This window comes from Chiroxiphia lanceolata, chromosome 8, assembly GCF_009829145.1.
Source record: "Chiroxiphia lanceolata isolate bChiLan1 chromosome 8, bChiLan1.pri, whole genome shotgun sequence".
NCBI classification, from domain to species: Eukaryota; Metazoa; Chordata; class Aves; order Passeriformes; family Pipridae; genus Chiroxiphia; species Chiroxiphia lanceolata.
Window position 1 is genome coordinate 9240653 of NC_045644.1, and position 22688 is coordinate 9263340.

Below are 22688 nucleotides of genomic sequence, written 5' to 3' on the forward strand. Positions count from 1 at the left end.
TGGGTGTAGAGCCTTGTGCAAGAGCAGCCAGGTCCCAGGTGCTGCAGGCAGGCACAGCAGCAGCAACAGGGACACCAGAGATGCCTGACACATCCCAGGCCAACTGGCATCTGCAGCCACTTCATCTCCCCCGAATGCCATTACCCGCTCTAACTTTATTTACCAAAAAACAAGACCATTTTCACTCCACAAAATTAATGTGGCCTGGGGTGGATGCCAAGAAAAAGGGTGGAAAAAGCTGCCCCTTATTTATATATTTTAACAGAACAAGGCAAAACAGTTTGCTGTTAGAAATAAACATTAAACCGTGCAGAACCTCCGCCCCCCCCCAAAAACCCACTGCTCTCCCCCGGCTCCCTCCTCCGCCTCCTCTCCCTCCAACATTATAAGTAGCACAAAAGATCACATTACAAATGCCAGCTGTGGCTCTTTCGGAAGGTGGCCTCCATCTCGGAGGTAGTATATGTTCCTCATGGCCTAAGTGGTTGCTATGGTAAATATGCTTTTTATTGAATAGCAGAGTGAAACAGCTTTTAAAGAGACCCATAAGAACCCCATAAATGGTCAAAATACAAAGCGGATCAACCTCAGTCTCCCTGGAAGCAGATTTCGCTTCATTTTCCAAAATGTTTTTTGATTTTTGAACCCTTTTTTTGTATATTTGTGTTGACCACTTGTCTCCCCCTTGCCCACACCTGGGTGGAAGGGATGGAGAGGGCTGGGGGGGGGGGGGGGCCACGATCCCAACCAACTTCCCCCTGTAGGATAAGATGCTTTGGCTTTTAAAGGCCTGCTCTCCTGAACAGCAAGAGGCTTTGGGACAGTGGATGCTCAGCCATAGGAAGTCAGGTGATCCCAACCAAACTCAGCCTGCCCTCCTAGGCTGCAACTAGCCAGGAGAAACCTCCTGCTCCCTCTCCATCACCTCCTACGAGCCTGACACCACTGCACCACACCAGCTCCAGAGCCCCAGGAACGTTCCTATGTCCTGTGTCAGTCCTCTAGCACAGCAGTTAAAAAAAAAAGAAAATTAAAGTAAGGAAGTGACTCTAGTTCATTTCTTATTAAGAATAAGATTATAGCAGGTTTTGATGACTGTAGATTTCTGAATAACCAGCCACACATCTTTTCTCTGATCTCTTTCTCCAGTGACAGCCCAGGGAAGGAAAAGGAAAATCATTCTGAAAAAGTGAAGCAGCCAGTACTAGATACCAACTGGGCAAAGAGCAGTCCTGTTCTGATTGCTCTCTGATGGATTGAGGGATGGTTTAGAAGCTGTGAATTCTAAAAGACAGGAATCCCTTTTTTTTTTCTTTTTAAATAAAGAACTATGACCCTTGTTGCAAAGGGCTAACAATCCTCAATTTAAAGAGACAACAATGAAAAAAGAAGTTCCTCAAAAATGTTTAGTATGATTTGAGATTTCTAACAAAACCAGTGTGTGTCTTGGATAATCTACTAGCTATGTCAGTTTTAGACTGTAGAGCAAAAGATAAAGAACAACTAATGCTTCTTTTCCTGGAATTCACCTTATCATCCAGTGGTTACAAAAAAGTAGAAAAAAAATCATGTAAAACTCGATGATGAATTATTTCAGAAGAAATATTCTAGCCCACTACATGCCATCTTCTCCAGAGATAAATTTCCCAGATGAACAGTCAGAGCTGAGATGGCACTGACACTGGATATGGGTGAGAATGGGTCATTGCTTATCACCTCTCCTGCATATCACCATAAAAACAAACAAGTTCCATCTGTGGATGCTAATTTAGAAAGTAAAATAAAACCACTCTCATGTAAATTTGTACCAAACATTACAAACTCAACATTGTTTTTACAATAGAAGTACAAGAAAAATTAACCAAGAATTGAAAATTTTGTTAAAAATTAATAAATAAAGCTATTTTAAAAAGTTATGCTCAGTATAAAGAGATTTTTATATTTTGCAACTAGTAGTAAACATTTGATAACACATTTTATACTAAATGAGAAGTCATCACAACACAAAGGGACACATGCTTTGTTGAACGTGGCTCTGTTGAGCCTTCACTCAGGTAAAATGCTGACCGACTCTCACAAACCTTCATTCAAGATTTTGCAATAAGAAAAGATTTCTTTCAGTTAAGGCCATAGAACAGGCTTGGTTTTAATTTTTCTAATGCTTTCCAGACTGTCTCTTCACTTTCTTCAGTTCAGTACTGTCAGATGTGTAAACCAGCCTGATTGGACTTCACTTCCACCAATTAATTCTGCAAATTTAGAGCATTTTTGACTCCCTGCTCTCCTGCAAGGCACACGGATGATAATTTCACAATAATAAACGTATTTCCTCCTTTTACCATGGACTCATTAGGGATTTTGTTTGTTTTGAGGTATTTCTCCTTTGGTCTGTGTGAAAGAAAACTGATGACAACCAATGTCATTAATGTCAAATGCCTTTTTTTTTTTTTTTCAAACAAAGGAAGAACATCTTTCTGTGTTTACTTACAACAATGTGTGCTGGAGATGGAGACCTAGCATCCTTGAGGGCTTGTCTACTCTGAAGGCTCCCTGCCTGAACATCAAGCAGTGGCCATTTCATCTGCAGATACTGGATGGAGGAAACAGAAATGGGGAAAGAAAAATGAGTTCAGAAAATAAAGGCAAAAAAAATAACAAATCTTAGGTAACATGAATAAAAAAGTATAAATTAAAACTTATGCAAGGAACTGAAACAAAAATTAAGACAACTTTACATGTTTGTGAAGACAAAATCTGTGCAGAACTAACAATTCATACCACTGCTGTACAGTTCAGGAATAAGAAAAAAAAATACCAAATTGCAAAGACATTATTACATTGATTTTACTAATTGTAGCAAATCTATAAAACCCACGCAGAAAGAAAATAGCATAACCATGAAGAGGATGGGACAAAGGAAAGGAAGGTGGATATCAGTCTCAGAAGAGGGAAAACACACATCATGGGTTAAGAATATGATCTTATTACTGAATGGGTCATCTGTCAGCCTTCTTTCAACAAAGGCACCATGTCAACTGCTCAAGCTTCCCTGTGTTGTATGAGCCTCAAAGGTAGAGGTCTACCCCAAAATAACTCAGCACCTCTGGGTCTTGGCACCTATTTTCTCTACTTCTCACTGTTTCCAGAAGTCACTGTGGATTATTTTCTTCTTGCATATCTTCTGTCAGACAACCCTTAAGGGGCTTGCACAGGGTAACTTAATGACAAGGCCAAACTTAATAGCTCTCCCGTTGCTGATTCTAAGGTAAGAGTACAGCCTGGGGTGCTCAGGCCCAGCTGTGATGGCCAAGAACTCAGGAACAGCCACAACTTCTTTATGTCACAGCCATCAGTACACAGGCCAAATACACACAGGCGGCAGGGCTGCAGCATAAGGGGATGTCGATTTGAAAGCAAGAAAAGCTTAGCTACTCTTGAAAAAGGAGCAGAATGTTCCCACAGATTTAACCAGCATCAAGTACTGCCTAAAACCTCTGCTCTCAAGCATGTCCTCTTGCTGTATCTCACTGGAGGAGCCATTGCACCTCAGCCGGATCGCACAGCAGAGCTTAAGGCTTCCACCAAACAGGTGAAGTCTCAAGCTGGTACCCAGATCACTGCACCAGAAGTGCTTGACTCCAAACAAGAGAATAAGAGTAGGCCCACAGAGAAACCAGTCAGCCCAAACAGACTTCTGCACTGTACATCTAAATGTAATTTCAGCCCAAGCTTTTCTCTCTGCATGGTGCTGTGCAGTCCCAATTAGGCACACAGGTTAATACATGACCTCTAAAAGCCCTGTATCATGCTGGAAGAAACATGTACAGCCACATACCTTCAGCCCCCTCCCAGAACTAAGAAAAGCAGATGTACGCATAGATCACGCCACTGCAGAAGCTCCTGGTTATCACTAGACTCTGGTTGACCTGACCAATCTATTCCTAGAAAATATCTAGTTATGTTTACCCATTCTTTTTTTTATTTTGTAAGTACGAGTAATCTTGAAGAACCACCACACACAAACAACTCCCTGCCACCTCAGGCGAAAAAACGGAAGCTGTATCTAAATCCCCATGAAGGAAGGAAGGAGATCTGGTTCCATGCTTTCAGCACATCACTATCACATTTGCTCATGTATGCAAAACATTTGCTCACATGGAAGGTCTGTTTGCTGCAAGACTCTGGGCACTGAGGTGCCCAAAAAGCAGGAGTCAGCAGGAGGATGTATTACCAATTCCCATCGCTTGGAGGGCCTGAGTTTTCTGAGCTACTGGAATGCAAATAAACAAACCCATACTCTGGATTTGTGCCCCATACGAGTTCCTCAAGTTCCAAGAAGTCTTGTTTTTATTCATCTTCACATTTGGGATTTGTGCAATGTGGACCAGAATGTTTCAGCACTTCTTAAAAACAAGAAATAAAACCCAAACAAACCAGAAGTAGTCTACCCATAAGCGACATTTCTAACTCTTACGACTCGACTGTAAGCCTCCAGATACTTGATCACTTGCATCAAATCCCTGTTCCTCAATATATGTGACCACAACATAAATTTTAAAGTTGAGATGATGTTATAGCAACTTTCTAACTCTTTGTGGTTTAAAAAAAGTGCATAAAAATCCAGCCCGAGTGCACAGAAAATGGACCCAAAACCTAAGCCAACTGAGAGCTTTTTAACTTGAGGGGAAATGTGATATGTTTCAGATTTGCGGATGGCACTCGTTAACTGCTGCATTTTCAGAAGTTTGTCAGTTTTCTTGGACAGCAATTGAAACACCAACACATAGAGGGGCACACAAATTTGCAGAAACGGTCCTGATAGGTTGCAGTTTCTACTGGCTTCCGCAGGTTCTCCAGCCAATCAGTGAAGTATTTTTCCCTTCTTCCAAGGAAAACGTCCTCACAGGATGTGTGCTGCATGGTACACAACTGCTTCAAAGTCCATAACCATTCTGGAGAGTGAAAAGCTACTGCTGCCTCAGCTGAAGCTCTTACAAGAACCTGACTCAAACAGTGGCATTTCAGGAAATGGTCAAGCCATTACCCACCAAAATAAATGAACCACCTTAATTTGTCCATGACCATTCCATGGTCACAAGCAACCCTGGAATATCCCTGGAATCAACCATGACAATCCACAAGGAGCTCAGATCAGCAGCTACCCTAAAACACAAGCCAAGAAACACGTGGGCTTCTCTGAGACTGCCCCAAGGGCAGACAGAGGCCTTGACAAGCAGCAGGGGCAAGCTCACATCAGACCCCATCCAGTCAGTAATTATTGCAGGGATTACAAAGCTTTCAGGACTGTCAGTTCTGCTGGCTTTTACTAGCAATAAATTCCATTAGAAGAAACAGAGCAAGAAGGTACGGTTGCTCCCACTCCACCTTCATCCCACAAGAGCCCACAGTTTCATCATGTACTTTCAGCTCCCACACCAGGCTCACCTAAGGTTTCAGAATATCTTATTGTTACACTTTTTATCCTTTTAAACACCTTAGTCTGGATTCTCAGTAAAGTCATTCTCTTACCCACCCCTGCCAAAGAGGATCCAAGAAGTCTTACAGTGCAAAGGCTAAAGCACAAACAGTTTCTCCTTCTTCATGCACATGAAGTCCAGCAGAAAATGGTCCAAACCCAGAGGGCTCAGTTTTGCACACAAGCACAGACCTGGACAGCTTCCATTTCCACCAGTGGATAATACACCAGTGGGAGACAAAATAGAAGCAAATAACCACACCCAAGGGAAAGTAGTAACACACAAGGGATTCACAAAGCAACTTCCATGAGCTCTACTAAGTGGCCTGGATCCAGAGCAGCATCCCAGTCCCGCCAAGGGCAAAAAGTTCTGTCTGTCAGATAAGCAGAGGGGGTCAGAGCCCACAGCCAATGCCTTTGTCAAGTTAGGGAACCCATAGCTTCAATGGTGGGATGTTTGCAAAAGAAAAAAAAGTTAAATTTGCTGGCTTCAAAATGCCAGTCCAGTTGATAAAGTATGAAATATTAGCATTGTTTAAGGTGACGAGCCTGACTCAAGGCCTCCTCATCCAAGAATTGTCATGCCTGTAACACAATATTGATGTGGTGGCTTATAATTCTTACTTTACATAAAAGCTTCATTGTGTGCCAAATTCAATCTCCACAGGCTACCTGAGCCACAGATTTTTACAAGTCTACATTTCAGCGCTGCAAGTCTACAATACACATAATTTTCAATTATGTTAGGGCAGAACAGGATCACTGCCTATATAACATTACTGGTTGGAGGAAATGAGACTCAGCCCTACTGCCGAGAGAGCTAACTGGATCCAGATGGCGGGCTGAGCACAGCAGCCGTCCGAGGGAGCGATGTCGCAGCAGCCGCCCCCCCCCACAACTCTCTCTTTCACAGTGCAGGGAGATGCCAAGCCATTGCTGGGGCTGGGAGCTGCAACAGGAGGATGCTTGGGGAGGGGGGGAGTTGGGGAGCGTGAGGGAAGAGGGGGAAGAGACATGATTGCTTTCACAGGTTTACTACTGTAGTCTTACGTTACGATATTCTTATTAAAAAGGAGAAAAATTAAAGTCCTGTTACAGCGGAGAGGTAAATCCTTTCCTTCCTCAAGCAACTAAATAGCAGGAAATCCTTTTCTCTTGGCCTGAAATGCAGATTTGAGCCAGACGGTTCCTCTGATTTGCAAGGAGTCCACAAAAATCCAAAGCTGACTTTCTCAGCCTTCTGACACTGCTTTTACATTCCTGCACCAGGAGAGAAGGGTAGGAGGGAGGGAAGTTCCCACCATCCTGCTCTTGCAAATGCTGGACACCCACTTACTCCTCTCCTGCTTCTTGTGTCTCAGTGTGGAAATTAGGTCTTGCCTGTACAAACATTGAACTTTTCAACAAATTAACTCTAACAAATCTGTGCAAATTATTTCAGAGCCAAACTGTTGAAATGGGCTCTGCTGGCCTGCTTTTAACATTTTTTTAAAATAATGTCATCCTGGTGCAAGTATTTTATTCCCTATTTAACAATATGATCTGATGGGGATCATTAGCATGTGTGTGTTTCAAAAAAAAAAAAAAAGTTTTATGGCAAGTCTCAGAGAGCTTAAGCAAAATAATTGTTAAGCTCCAGGCCTCCACACAAGAATTAAAACAAGTATGGGGTGAGCATACTTGAGAGAAACCAAAGCTTTTAAAAAGGCTGTTAAATTGTCAGCACAAGGGAAAAAGCAAATGATTTGAATGGCCCAGATTTTTCTCCGTAAAAGGGAACTAAAAATCTAAAAACCTCCCTATCCTCCATTCCTCCATCCATCACACCCACACCTCCCATCCACAACCAGGGGTTCTGCAAAGCACAGACCCACCAGGAGCAGCTCTGCATGCCCACTCCCCCCAAATACCACCCAAAGCAGTCACCTTCCTGAGCACTGGCTAGGCAAACAAACATCTTTCCCAAGATTTCACAGCAGAGTTGGTCAAAAGCAGCTAAACTTCATATCCAGGCTACAGGAGTTTCGTGGAAACCCACTCAGGGCCAGCAGCTGCTCCGCATGCCAAAGCTGAGCTTGCAGCCGCGAGGCCACGATGGAAAGGATGGCACTGAGCTCACAGGTGTTTCCTGAACCAGTGTCCAACCCAGACCTTTCCCCTTGTCACACTATTGTTTTCACCGCTAGAATGCCCTAAAAGTGATGTTCTACAGCATATAAATACACAAATGCAACAAGAAAAAAAAAAAAAGCCGTATTTTTAACAGAGGGAAAGCTACACAACACTTTCCAGCTCAGGTTTCCTGCAGCTGGCGCTTATTAGCTCCCAGGAACTGAAACTAGGAGCAGGACTCCTGGAATCAGCTGCATGCCATGGGTCTCCAGTATCTCCCCTAGCCATGGGACCACACTTCCACCTTCAGAGTCTGTGCTTTCTCCCTGGATCTCAAATACAAACATTCCCAATCCTAGTTTTGCTGTTAGTCTCTCCCTTGGCCAGCACTGCCGAATCACATGGAAGTACACACCTGGACTTCAACTTGAAGCTCAAGAATTTCTCTGGTATTTAGTTAGCAGCAATTCTGGGAGGGAGCATCTAGACAAATTTTAACCAGAGATAATCCAGTAGCAACACAGGAGACCACAATGCCGAGGGGAGGGCTGATATTTACAGGGAAGCCAATAGGAAGAAAGACTGAACTTAACAAGACCATAATTGCTGTCTGTGGACAAGAAAAATAGTTGCAAGAGGATACCCATGTTCGTACCTACAAAGAAAGGCCTGTAACCTACTAGTGTTCCCACTTAAGTCTCTGAAGATTTAAATGTAGACCCTCAGCTTCCGCTCTGTTGTTTAATTTAACTCAACCCCTTATTTTTGGTCTTCAGTTATCACCTTGTTTGCAGAGGTGTACCATGTGAGAGCAAAAATCCTAGGGATTTATTTTAAATATCTGAAGGAGTTGCTGACGGAACTTTAAAAGGGTCTCCTATTTCTTTCAGATCTGCAATGTCTGTAATTTTTTGTATGAGAAGTAATAGACACCACCCATGATGTTCAGCCCTTCTACAGAATATGTAATGTACGACGATGAGGCACAGAGGAGTTGCTCAAAATGAAAGCAATGAGGCTGATTTCAAGGAGACTGATCCTTTCCTCACAGAAGACTTCCCCACAGCACTCAAGAAATTAAAGCACAGCACTGTAAAACCCGGAAGTATTTAGCACATATATATTTATTACCACTTTATTTTTTGACTAACATCATCCTTTAAAACAACTGCAACACCACAAAAATAAATTATTAAATAAAATACATAAATAGGAGAAAAGTGGAACAAAACCCAGGAACTGATGAACCTGCACAGACACATGCACATAGGGCATTAAGTTCTCTTCCCAATTTAAAATGTCCTTTAATCACCAGAACTAGTATCATCCAAATTATCTTTTGATATGCTCCTGAACAAGACACTTGGAGTGCCTTGAATTTCCCCATTACTGATAATCCGAGTGAACTCATCTCCTTCCTTTCCAGTAATACACAAGAGTTCCTGACAAAAGGAATGTGTTGCCCATTTCAATAGTTTGCCTGTGCCTTTGTCACACTGGTAGGGCAGAAAAAAAGGAGATGCCAAGTCTTCCACGGGCTGAAAGTTACCGAAATGTGTTAGCAATTAAACAGTTCAAGATTATCTCCAAGGAGGGATGCCTGAAAGCAGAAACCCAGGGAATCTGGAACTGCTTCACTGAAGGCACAAGAGCAACCTAAGGCAATGGGCAAAAAGTATGCCCATTTTGGGGTGGAATAAGGCACAAATCAACAGTTTGAGCCCCACTGGCACATCATCACCTGCAGTTCCCTCCTGGGTGAGCAGTCAGACCGACTAGAGATGGGGGAATGTCCCAGAAGCACCAGATCCGTTGCTTTCTCCTGACCTAATCCGCAGGCTCTGTGCCCTCACAGTGTGCACAGCCATTCTCCCACATCCCAGATGATATGCAGTATAACAGCTATATCCCATTACTATTGCCACACATCACCTCTACATACACAGGTTTTCTGTACACAGTGATAAGGGTGCAGAGGAGGCTGCTCAGGGAAAGAGTTAAAGAGAATAGCCAGAAGCTTCCTTAAAAATTATTGCCTATGAAAGTTCAAGAAAATTCAGATAATTCTTTGCTCATTCTGACATGGATGAAAAGCATTCTTGCCACCAGTTGTACTGAAATAGCAAAGTAAAACAAGTTTTTTGCTTCTAATGAAGGCAAAGTTGGTAGGCTACAGTTAAGTTCTAGGATACTGACACCAAGCATGAAGAAGCAAAGTAACAGCTAATCAGCTACTGTAGGAATTTAAAATAATTTTTTTAGCTTCACAAGAGGAAGAATGTTCATGTGACATAAAAGTACAGCATTACTTTCTGCAGTTCTCATGGTATCTCTGCAAAATAACTGCATGCAGTATTTCTCAATCTTGGGTGGAGCTTGGGAAAGCACCATTACTTTTTTCACATTTAATCTGAAAGACCCCACAAGTCCTCCCTGCACAAATCAGCAGGCTGGCTGAGGACTATCTGGATGCCTTCAAAGTGCTGTTCCAAAAAAACACGCACAAACAAAAGCATAATTTCAGTTGAGGAACAAGTGAACAACCTACTTACTTAAAGCCAGAAAAAAACCTAACTTCATCTTTAAGCTTTTTCCAGATTTTCTTTGCAACCTATTCTGCTGCACTCAAGCATAGAGTTTCCATTAGATAAAGAATGGTACAGTCATGAAATCTCAAGGAAGTCTTTCTGTAGATACATCTAGCTTAGACTCAATGAAGTTAAACCAGCCTACAAGACTCACCAAACAATTTGATGTACAGACACACATTTAATTTCTCATCCTGGCAATCTCCCAGAGAGTGAAAGAACAATTGGTAACCAGTGTTTGCATGAAGCCCAAGAATGCATTTTATGGTCTATAAAATGTAATTCCTTTCCTCCCCATTAAATAAAGACAGTAAAGATATCTGACAGCATGTTAGAGACAGATCATGGCGCTGAACTACCTCCATTGTAACAGAAGGGCTGCTCCAGGAGAACCTTGTCTCCTTTAAAACTCTGCCACTCTGGTAAGAGCATAAGTCCATTTGTAAAGAAGGGGCTTTAACTTTAGGTTTTGAAACTACCTTTTAATTTATTTTTTTTTAAGGAAAAACAAAACCAAACCAAACCAAACAAACAAAACACCCATCAAAATAACAGTGCTCAGTGGTCATCCAGCCTGGTTCTGCTTTAATATTGCAGAACATGTCTGCCCTGTCCTGCTCCCCTCTCACTGCACCACGTGGATCTGTAGCACAGGACGGCATGCTGGTGTAAAGGAGTAAAAGAGGCCCTCCAAACCCTTTCCCATCTTTCCCTCACCTCCACCACGTGGAGTTTGAAACAGAAGTTACATGTTTCCTAATTATGAGAAGAATCAACTAGACTTCTTCAGTACCCTGGTAGTGATGCCCACCAGGAAAGTCATGTCTACACGACCAGGATGCTGAATGACTGCTGAACTGGTACCACTTTCCACTGCATGTATGTGCACGAAGGAAGAAAAGCCAAACGTGAAGAGCAACTCTATGCAACTCTGTCCTGGATCCATCACAGAATCACAGAATGATTTGTGTTGGAAGGGACCTCGAAGATCATCTTGTTCCAACCTCCCTACTATGGGCAGGGACACTTTCCACTAGACCAGGTTGCTCCAAGGCCCACCCAACTTGGCCTTGAACACTTCCAGGGATGGGCATCCACAGCTTCTCTGGGCAACCTGTGCAAGTGCCTCACCACACTCACAAGGGGGGCAGAGGGGGGTTTCTTCACTTTGATCCAAATCTTCATCTCAGGTCTTGTGAAGTACCTGTGAATGAGTGCTACAGGTGGGTGGGATCCCTGGATAAAGGTGCTACAGGAGAATTTAGCAGTTTGCTTGTTACTGTAATGTGGCCTAACAGGGTTTTACTGAAAGAGTTGTATTTTCTCCCACTCTTGGGTAAGTGAAACTCATGACTCTAATCACTACCACAAAAATTCCTGTCGATGTAGCAATTCTGGGTGAACTGCCGGGAGTCACTCTATAGTAAACCCAGCAAATTTCATACCAAATTTCCTGTCGCCTCCCTTGTGGTTTACATGTGTGATTGGGCCTTCAGTGCAACAAGAGGTAACTGCAGAATAGATGGCTCCAAGGGTTTCAGGCCCTCATGAAAACCAAGAACTTGCAAAATTCTCTTTCCCTAGGGGTGGTAAGTTTTGTCTATTTAAAAAAAAAAAAGTTAACTCAAAAATGTAACCTTAAGGCAACCTCAGGAAAAAGTACTAGAGATAAGACTGGAACCAGCAATATTCTGACCTCCTAGGAGTAACTGGGAAGGTTGCTGTTGAGGTTATTCTGTTTTTCAGAAAGCCTGCCTTGGGAACAAACAAAAAAACAAACTAAACAAACAAACAAAAAATTCAACCAAAACCAAAACAAACAAACAAACAAACAAAAAACCACAAACCCAACTTTCCACTGCATCATATCCTGGTCCACATTCCTTGCCGTAATCTTTTAGCTCAGATGTGTGGAGATGTCTTTGAAAGATGTAAAAAAAGAGAGTCCCCTCAGCTAACTGTGCTGGCTGAGAAACAAAACTTGTGGGCTGGGGTAGGATTTGTGTCAGATTGACCTTCTGTGAGACCAGCTACTCCTCTGAATAAAACCCTCAGCCAGAATCCTCCTGCCACTCAAGTATCATCTTGCTGTAACAAATTACTCCTAGCCCAGGATTATGGCTCTTTCCAAATCCCTCCTAGAGAGTTAGGAAAGAAACCTTCAGCACCAGTTGTTTCCCCTGTCAATAATACTCCTTTTTGCTTCTCTGATGGTGCTAGTCCATGGGGACTGCAAGAGTGCTTGCACCCATTTTCCTTCCAAACACAAGCTGGATCTCTCAGTTGTCCATCAGAAGAGGAAAAGATGAAGGCTTGCCTTCAGATATCTATGGAAAAGACATCCCATCTGGCCACAGGAAAGCTGACTCCTGGGTAAAAAGGAAGAATTATATTTAGGTGGAGGACTAAGTGAATCATTTAGGATGAAAGTAAAACTAAACAAATGAAGTATTCACTAAATCTGTGCTGTCACCTCTTGTTCCTGGGCAGCCACACCATGTATTTATTTTCTGGTTTCCTCTAGCACCACCAAAACAATGTAATATGCATTTATGGTATTTAAATGAAGTATTTTAAAAATATCCTTAGTTGACTCATCAGCCACACAAACTCTTCCTCAAGAACAGATAAAATGCTTTTTCTTAAAGGAGATGCAGACAGAAAAGACGCTAAAACAAACTGACACCATTATGCATTATTTTCCCCTGATTTAAAGGGCACTCCAATAAGTCCAACTCCTGTAAAATCCAAATAAAGTGCAGTAAGCCTCCAAGAAAGGCACATTGAGTTTTCAAGTAACAACAGGCTGTGCATCAAATGTAAGCAACTTTTGTTGAACAGGCATACTTTGCAGACTTAAGATGCACAAAATATACTACTAGAAGTAGTGGGGTTTTTTTTGTTCAGAGAGGTAAATTCTTCTCAGTCAAAAATCTATATTGCCATATCCACTCCCTGACCTAAAGACACTTGAAACAAAAGTCAAACAGCACAATGCACTAACACAACCTAATCCTTTCAATTTTAACAACTTGTAAAAAAAAAAAAAAAAAAAACCAACAAAACAAAACATGGAAAACCACTTTTTTTTGAACAGCAACTCAAAATCATACAGTGCTCCATGTATCTATAGGAAGTAAAAAAAAAAAAAAAAGATTTTTTGCTGCACAGGAAAAATACAACATGCATGAGCCTGCATTTTTCTTCTCCAAGTGTGGGTGGAAGAGAAGTAGGAAAAAAAAAAATTGGAATTTTAAAAAAATCTTTGTAGAAACACTGGCTGGGAGGGGGCCTCTGTCCCAGGGAGAAGGGCACCAGCAGCTCTGCAATAGCTCATGTCCTGGAGGGACTCTGCCCCATGTGCCAAATTCTTGTGGTTATGGAAGAGGTTTGTTTTGGAGAGGTGAGGGTTGCTTTGCTGCTCCATCCAGCTGCGAACACCCAACTCATGGCCTCGGGGAGCGGAGCCCGCAGACACCACACGCCCGCGCTCCCAGATCTGCATTTGTCACACTTTCATGCCACAGCCCCAAAGTTAAAACAAAGGAGTCATCAGAGCAACCCTGAGCGTATAAATCTGCAAAGAGCTGAAAATGTTGCTCTTGTTGCTAAATATAGTGCAGGCATTTTGAACTGGCTAGCCCACAAGGCAACTTTTATATTTATTTATTTAAAGGACCAAGGTTTGGAAACACAGAGTGTTTTTGAAGCCTGTTCATGTATGTATGTTCACCTCAATATTAACATGTAAAAGAAAATTAAAATAACTTGGCAAACAGAAAACAAGAAAAACAACTTCCACATAAAGGAATCACAAAGCTGAGCAGAAAGACATATTTGACTTTGTAATGGGAGCAAAATCTCCTCCAAGGATGGTAAATCAGGTTCATACAGAGTTAAACACAGAATAGCTTCAACCCCACACCCTGATACAATTAGCTAATACCCTTCTCCCTGTGGGAGCTCTCCCCAGAATGGGGCACATTCCTGATAAGCCATGGGGAGGGAGGATGCAGAGAGCAGGGCTGCCCAGAAGAGGGGACAAGAGGGGCAGCCCCCTTAGCGAGGAAATGCCTGCAAAAGCCCACACTTCCTAGCAAAAGAGGGATGCAGGATGCATAGTCACCCTCCTGGAGTCAGCACAGGGATGCTAAATCCTGGGAAGCTGGGCACCAGCTCGCACTGTGCCTTTGCAGCAGTGCAAGAGCTGGGGCTGCAGCAAGCCAGTGCAGGAGGAGAGGGTAGAATTCCTCAGGAAGCGCTCTGGGATGGCAGCCCAGTCCCAGACCACCCAGGAGTCACTGCAATGGAGCAGTCACCTATGGGATGCCCTATGGGATGCTCTCTGAAAGCCAAGGGCCAACCCAGGAGCTTGGGCAGCAGCTCACACACCAAGGGGACAGGGTGGTCCCCACAGAAGCTCAGGACAAGGACCAGGGCACACATCAGTCCCTCATGGCCCCACAGGGAGAGCCACAGCCAAACTGACAACACTGGAGCCTTCATACACCTCTGCCAAGTGCCCTAGACCCACAAGTGCGAAATAAATATTTTAGTTTCAGCCTTACCTGCAACTGACAAAAAAACCCCAGTAGCTATGCGAGGTTTGTTACAGCTGTACAGCTGTCTTAAAAAAAAAAAAAAAAGGATTAAAAAAAGGATTTTTCTTAGCAGGGCGGGGGGTGGGAAGGGGCTGCATCGACAGCTCCAGTAGCCAGAGGCACTTTGCAAGGAGGAAAGTAGAACTCACGATGTGGGCAGGCCTCAGGTTTCTGAGCCTCAGGGCACATCCAAGAGACACAGTGTATTTACTGAACAGCCAGGAAAGCAAAGGCTCCAGTCTTACAACATTTTATAATCTTATTGTGGACACTTATATTTTATAAGTACTTGAGGTTGAAGAGAGCGGGGCGGGGAGGGACACAAGAAGCCACGTTAGCTGTCTGGTGGGGTTGTGAGAGGTGGGGTTGTTTTTTAAAGATGAAGTAGGATGACTCCATAAGAGGGTAATTATAAATGAAGCGAGTAAGGATCAATGAGCTCCCTTTCATAGCAATCGCTTATTTATTTATTTTAAAAATCACGACACAGCATTTCTGTTCTATTTCCAAGTCAAATTTGTCCTAGGTGGAATCAAGAGGAAATAAAACCAGGTTCCTAAACAGATTTTTGAGAGCATTAATAGGCTGGAGAGCATCTGCGCAGGACAGTAAGTTGAAGTCAGCGTTTCTGCATGCTGCACAGCCAACCCGATAACCTCAGGAGGGAACTTTCATCTCGACAGACCTGCACACAAGAGGTCATTACAGTGCACCCTGCTCCCACTAAGGAGCTTACCTCTCACACGTAACATCAGGCTTATTAAGAGACGCGTGATGATACAACAGCTGCTAATCTACTGAAAATTATTATTCCTTTCCTCCCGCCCCTGCCTCCCCCACAAGTAACACAGGGATTTGCAACATACTGGTCTGTAGGATGTTACCTGAAGGGTAGAGGGAATTCAAACTGCCCTGCCCTCCCCATTCCCCCGGTGATCCCTCATGTGGAGGATTTCCAGTGGGGGCTATCAGGGATAGCCCAAGTACTGTAGAAAAATTCCTCTGACTGGGTATGGGTTTAGTCAGAATAGTAAGTTGCACTTTAAAAAAAAAAAAAAAATGGAGAGAATTATTTCTTCAACGAGCAGGAGAACAGAGAAAGAAAAATAACTACATGCAATCATCTACCACCTCTTCCGTTGGTCCAGGAAAAGAGTGGCAGCTTCTGCAAGACCTGCTTCAGGCTGTCATTCTGTGTAGCTGGATGTTTTGCCATTGCTTCTGAATGATAATTGGCTCAAAAATTAACACGCCTCAGTGTCCCTGTAGAAAGAGCCCTGTGGTCTCATCCAGTGGGGTCATTACCCGCCCGAGCATTCCACATTTCCTCGAGAGGGCACGAATGGTCTGAACTCCCACACACTTCAGAGCATTTAATTCACTCAACAGGGCAAAGTATTCAGGTCAGGATTTTTCCAAGAAGCCATAAGGACCTGGGTGCCTGACTGGCTTTGCTCCTTTGTGAATCCTATCCCTTGCACTGGTGAGTGACTTAAGATCCACAATGATGCTCTGTTCCAAGGGTCAAAACTTTGCAAATAATATAGTGACTTATACTTTTTTTATTTTATAAGCAAATTTAGAGAAGCTTGAGTCATATCAAAGAGTGCTTTTACTCTTAAAGTAATTTTAAACCTCTTCTCTCAGTTTATTAAGGCCATTAACTTTTCTCCTTGTCTGAGTCCCCTATTTTGTTCCAGGATGAAGAATAATACTTCTCTGTTTGGGGACTGATGGTACCCATGGCGCATCTCTCTCATACAAATGTGTTTGAAAAAAAACAGAGCCCTTTGGTTTTACTTTACTATGGAGTTAACACTCACATCAATCATTCCACATACGTACACACCAAAATACACGGCAGACAAACCCATATCCTATCAGTCCTGCATAATGATGTTTTAAACCTGTAAATATAATACATCAGGCCAATTCATCCACAAATGTCAAGAAGCTCAGCAAAGTTGCTGGAGTTTTCAGTTGTTTGTCCCTTAGAAATTCTGATTCCAATGTGATTACCACCAAGGCCAAATTAGTAACTACTTGTGACTATCCTGTGCTGTACCTCATATCCCAAGTCATGCAGAAAAGGGTGTGGCTGTGCACCATTGTGCAAAATCATACAAAATTCCCCACCTTATTGCAGTGCATACAGAAGGGATGAAAAAAATCAAAGCAACTCCCCCAGATACACAGAGAATAGTGGCCACCAAAACAGCAGAAAATGGCAATGGAAAAATAGAGCATCCATTCACCCACACATCAGGAGCATTACAAACAGAAGTGGGAAGGGAATAAAAAAAATATCTGGGGAAGTCCATACTATCCACTGTATGCTTGGGCAGGGAGTGTTTAGAGATTTAATTTTTTTATTGTTATTAAAAGAAGAGGGAAGGTAATTGTTTGCCAAGAGACTTCAGCTTAATCATTTTGAAAATGGAGAAAACCCAGAAATGACCAAGTGAGACAGCTGCAGGACAGGGCTGCAAGAGCGTGGATGTGGTCACTGCCAGCGCTGGTACCACCAAGTAACAGCCCCCAGCCAGCCATCCCACTCCCATCCCCATGCAGGAGGAATTAAAGAAAAAACCTAACAAAATAAAATGCCAAGCCTGCCCTTCAGTAGGGCCTGGATTAATTGTGAATGCAAATGAAGCCCTTCTGCAGCACCAGGGTCCATTTCCAGGGAAATGTGTGCACCCGCCTCTGTTTACTCCGGCTCCAGCAATGCAGCACAACCTTCAGTCAAGCTATTAACTTGAACGTTGAACTTCACAGCACTGGCTGTCTTTCTCAGCCATTCTTTTGATGTTACCTCCAAAGCAAAAGATCAAAGACTTTGAGTGTGGTGAGGGGAAGTCCCAGGCTCTTAGCCTACCAGCCTGTGATATATGTTAAAATCCTGGCCAAAAGAGAGAGAGAAGGGAAAAAGAAAGGAAAAGCTAGCGAAGAAAGCATTCTAGCAGAGCAGTGACACAAGGAAGCAGCACAGCAAAATCCACATGCCCAGGTTCATGACCCCTGAAATGGGGCTTGTTTCTCTGCCCCATGCTTTCTGGTAGTGCTGGGTTTCTCCCTAAAACCTGCAGCCCCCAACATCCCTCTGCCACAAAGCCACACCTTGCATACTGCCCAGGAGACAGCAGACACATGCCAGCAGCACATTTCCAGGGAGAAAAGCATCCCTGGCTGGTACACTGTGCCAACCCACGAGCTCTGTGGGCTGGGGAGGGGCAACACAGGATCAGGGCTCTGCGAGGCACCGAATTTCCACGTCCGCCACAGGCTCCCAGGCCATCCTGAATGAGTCACACAAAAATAAACCCTTTGCCTCAGCCTTCCTGCTTGTAAAACGCGGATAGTGTTGCCCTGCCAGGATAACAGCCTATTCTTCCTTGTGGGGCCCCGAGAGGCGGCGGTGCTAAAGGCCGTGCTGCTATCTGCAGGGGTCCAAGTCCACACACCCCCTCACATGTCACCACACCCCGGGCAGGAGGGGAAGCCCACAGCCACAGGGACAGGCAGCTCCCCCATCCCAAAGAAGGGGCTGCATGGCAGCAAGGTGGCTTCTGTCGCAGCTCACCACTGTAACGTTAGAGCAAATCTGGATGCCTTTGGGAAGGCTGGTCCTGCAGGAAAACATCTGGAAACTAACCACTTTTCCCCATCTCTGAGCCTGATTTTGTTTGTTTGCTGGGGGTTTGGGGTTTTTCTTTTGCATTTTTTTTGGTTGGTTTTTTTTTTTGTTTGGTTGGGTTTTTGTGTTTGGGTTTTTTTGGTTGTGTTTTTTTTTTTGTTTGTTTTGGGGGTTTTTTTGTTATCATTTTTATTTTAGCCATGTGTTTAGAATGGGACAGGAAGGGGAATATCTTTTTTCATGTATATGTAATTTTTTTATTTTAAGATTCTGTTCAATCATTTTCCCCTTCCTGAGCCTTTTTTTGGGGGGGTTATTTATATTCCAATAATACACAACAGCATTCCAGATTTAGATGGTGACACTTGGTTGACACGGTCAAAGTGGATCCAGTGCAGCCTGTCTGCCAAACCAAGCCCCTCATCCATCAGCCGAAGTCCTTTTACCGCAGGGTCATGAAGGAATCACGGACTGTTTTTCATTCCTTTCTACCAGTGTCCCTCCTAACTCTAGAAACCAAAACCTTCTTATGCTTGTCAGCTCCTCCTCTTCCCCACCCCCATGAATTCAGCTCTTGGCATTCACCAGCATAAAAAGCCATGGGATTCAAAACAGAAATTCTTCAAAACAGAATTCATGGCATTAAGCAGTAAGTAGGATATTCTGATTTTATTGTACTTTACTTACTCCTACTTAGCTCTAATCCTCACTCCCTAGACAGGGGCTCGCTCTCGCTGTCAGCGAAGTCGATAGGAATTTGGCTGTTGACTTCAATAGAAGTGGGATGAGATCCTCACATCTGTTGCACAGGGCAAGCAATACACAGAGCAAAAAGAAAAATAGGTGGGGAGAGAAAAATAAAGTGGGAAAAAAAAAGAGAGAAAACACTGAATTGTGAAATTATAAATGAGCTGGAAGTTACTGCAAGTAACAGTTTCAGGGAAGCTCCAAATTTGCAAACGCTGGGTAACACCATCAATTTCTAGACCAATTCCTCCTTTCTTAAAAAGGCAATTCAAACATCTATAGGGGAGAAAAAAGTCGAAACTACCACAAAAGAAATAACTCTCCAGTCGCAGTTTCTAATGCAAAAGGACCAGCTGGTCCCTCCAGTATAGCTTTTTCATGACAAGGAGTCCCTCAGCTCCCTTCCCAGCCCTCTGCTCCCAAGGGGTTCAGAGCACAGGGAGAACAGACTGGGCAGGCACATGCAAGGAGACGGCAGGATCCCAGCCCACAGAAGATGGAGCCGACGGAGCAGTGCGAGAAGTCAAGTACTAGTTGCTGCTCCACAGCATGAGAAGGATCCAAAATAAACAAGACCCAGATCTGGAATGTGATCCTGCCTTGCGTCACAGCCCCACGATAATGCATCAGGAGTCAGGATTTCTTGGCATCAGCTACAGTATCTGCAATAAACAAGCCAGTTCTCCAGAGCTACAAGGGATGCAAAGGGAGCTGGGGAAGGAAAGAAAGGGAGAGGCGAAAAAATAAAGATAAATGAAAAAGAATTATCTGTGTATGAGCCAAAAAACTGTATAAAATGAGTCTGCAAAGAAGGAACTGCCCAAAACTGGAATGGGAGGAAAGAAAAGGAGACACAGAAACAAATTTTATAACCTTCTACCTGAGGAGATGCCATTCAAGAATTCGGCATCTTGGTCGAATAATTTCTCTTTGGGATTAATTAAAGGCGGCAATGGTAGCTTATAATAGGACAGCCCCAAGATTCAAATTGTGCACCTAAATCTCCTTAATGTCACCAAGAATTTCAAAGTCCTCTCCAAAAAAAAAATAAGAAAAATAAGTAAATATATAACAAAGTAGTTGGCTCTACAAAATTCCTGAAGTCTGTTTGCTCGTTGTGCTCCATAGCAGTCAGAACAGCTACTCTCCATCTCTATTTATACTCCATTTCAAGCTGAGGTTCTTACTACGTGCAGTGCGTTCACTGTGCCAGAAAAAAATCACTTAGCTTGGAAAAAGCCAGAAAGAGAATGATAAAACTGGAAGGAAAAGAGGGAAGGGACAATATTTTGCTAAAAAAAAAGTAAGGATGACATTTATGTTCAGACGTAGTGCCTGTAAGTCTCCTATCCATGCAAGTACTTAAGCACCTGCTTAACTTTTAAGGTTGCAGTGTATTTCAAGGTGCTCCAGGGCATGGTTAGATCAGTGCCAAGTGGTGCTGGCCGAGTCACTAACATTTATTGACTGCACATATGGCAGAAGAGATTTAAAGCTGCGCAGCAAGTGGCTTTCAAAACCATCAGACCTGCAAAGAAAAATCAATACAATTTGCTTCTAACCACCCAGTCTTCAAGTTAGCTTTTTTATTCCCAACCCACCTTCTTGCTCCCCCATCCCACCTGATCCAAGATGCCCCTGATGCTCATGTATGGGCACTGAGGGAAAACCCAGAGCAGAGAGATGTGATGGGAATCAGAGGACAGTGTCACGTACCGCTCACTCTAGCACGCTGTAAAAAGTCACCTCCTGCAACACAGAAATTCTCACAGAATTAAATCCCTTATAATCCCATTTAGCAGAAACAAGGTAGAGCAGTATGCTGGTGCTTAAGACACTTTAGTCTTAAAGAAAGTACATTTTGTTAAAAAAAAAAGAAAAGAAAAGCCTTCTCTTGAAAAGAACCCGAATGGAAGGTATTTTAAACAGGAGTTAAACTTCTCTGTGAAGGCACTTTTTCTTTGCTGTGTTTTTTTTAAGGAAGTTACAAGGAAGAGAATAAACCATCGAATATTTTCCCTCTTTCCAAATATGATTATTTTTATAGTGGCTCACATATATGCTACGTATCTCATATGCACAAATGTACTGAGCTAATATTAAAACAACAACTGACTGCAGTGAGACTTAAAAGTGTTTTCTACAAGAATATACAAATCCAAGCAAAATAAAAACGTATGCTGCTTCCTAAATTAAGAGCTGCTAATTGCGTTTACAATTTCTTTCCCACTGGGAAATGCTATCTGTGGTCCAGCAGAACACCTTCCCCTCTCCCTCACAGCAAATGACCTACCAACTAAGTACCAGCTTTATGCTCAGGTTGGTCAACTAGGTTTTTGCTTAACCCACAGGCATTTTTCATATTTCAAAGTTTCTATTAACTCCCTACTGATGTACCCTAAAAGAAGTTTTTAAGGGCTTGGAAGCACATAAATAAAATAGTCTTTGCTGGACCAGCACAGACGAATTGAAAGTCTTTCACCTGCAGTGGTGGTGATAAAAATTTTAGATGCAGCTGCACACACAGCCCCTCCATAGACTTAAGATAGCCGTGATTTCCAGCCATTCAGCAATCTCCCTGCCACTGAGCTGCCTTGGTTACAAGGAGACAAGCATCAGGACAGGACCTGTGGTTTGGGTTGGGTGTTTTGGGACTTGGTTTTCTTTTTTTTTTTTCCATTTTTTTTTTTTTTGGCTGTAGCAAAGCCCTCTTTAGCTGCAAGGCTGAAAGAAGCTGCTAGCCTGTACAGTGATGATAAGAAACCTGGAAGAGGAGAGGGAGATGGCAAGAAGAAAATCTGGGAGGAGGGAGCGTGACTTGATGTGAAACCCTGAAGCAGAAAAATAAAGGTTTGCTTCAAAGCTAATGCTGTGTACTAACCCTTCTGCCCCTGTTTGCTCTGTAAGTCGTGCGTCCGACTACAGACAGGCTGTGCCTGCAAGGTGGGAACTCTCTGAAGAGTGACCAGAGAGTCTGCTGCTTTACTGACCAAGTTCAAGCCACTAAAAAATGGATGAGTGCAAAACTGACCCATTCTCTGTGGTGTCACATCAAACTCAGTCAGAACCAGTTATTTGTCCCTTTCTAGCTCCCTTCCACTAACTCTGCACAATAAAAGTTGATAAAACCAGACAAAAAAGTAAACACATCTGTATTATTATTATTATTATTATTATTCCTTCTTTAGTCCCAAAATGTTTTCCACATCTAAATGAAACTCTACTGTAAGAAAGTGCCTAACAGCAGATTCTGTTTAAAGACTTACTACAGATGATCAGGTCATGGCTCTCATGAAATATCCAGCAATTAACTCTTTCCATAAAGTTCATTTGGCAAAAGAACCTTCAATCCTGCTGTCTCCTAATACAGCTTTCTGCTTCAGCCCCCGCCATCACATGTTAAGCTGACAGCATTTTAGGTACTGTCTGGTCTACAGAGCCATGATAAATTAAGCACTGCACAGCTGCATGAATGAAATGAATATATGGATCCATTTAAAGTACACTGATGTTAATGTAAGGAGACT

The 22688-nt window shown here is 43.0% G+C and overlaps 1 protein-coding gene across 27 annotated transcripts in view; it reads right to left on the reverse strand.

The window, feature by feature from the left end:
- Positions 1-22688, reverse strand: part of TCF7L2 (transcription factor 7 like 2) — a 175895-nt gene that overhangs the window by 110166 nt on the left and 43041 nt on the right. For 24 of the 27 annotated variants that reach the window (XM_032694540.1, XM_032694538.1, XM_032694545.1 and 21 more), the window contains exon 4: positions 2489-2590. The exons of the other annotated variants lie outside the window; for them this stretch is intronic. In XM_032694540.1, the coding sequence (XP_032550431.1) occupies positions 2489-2590 (102 nt within the window). The remainder of the gene's footprint in view (positions 1-2488; positions 2591-22688) is intronic. 27 annotated transcript variants of the gene reach the window in all.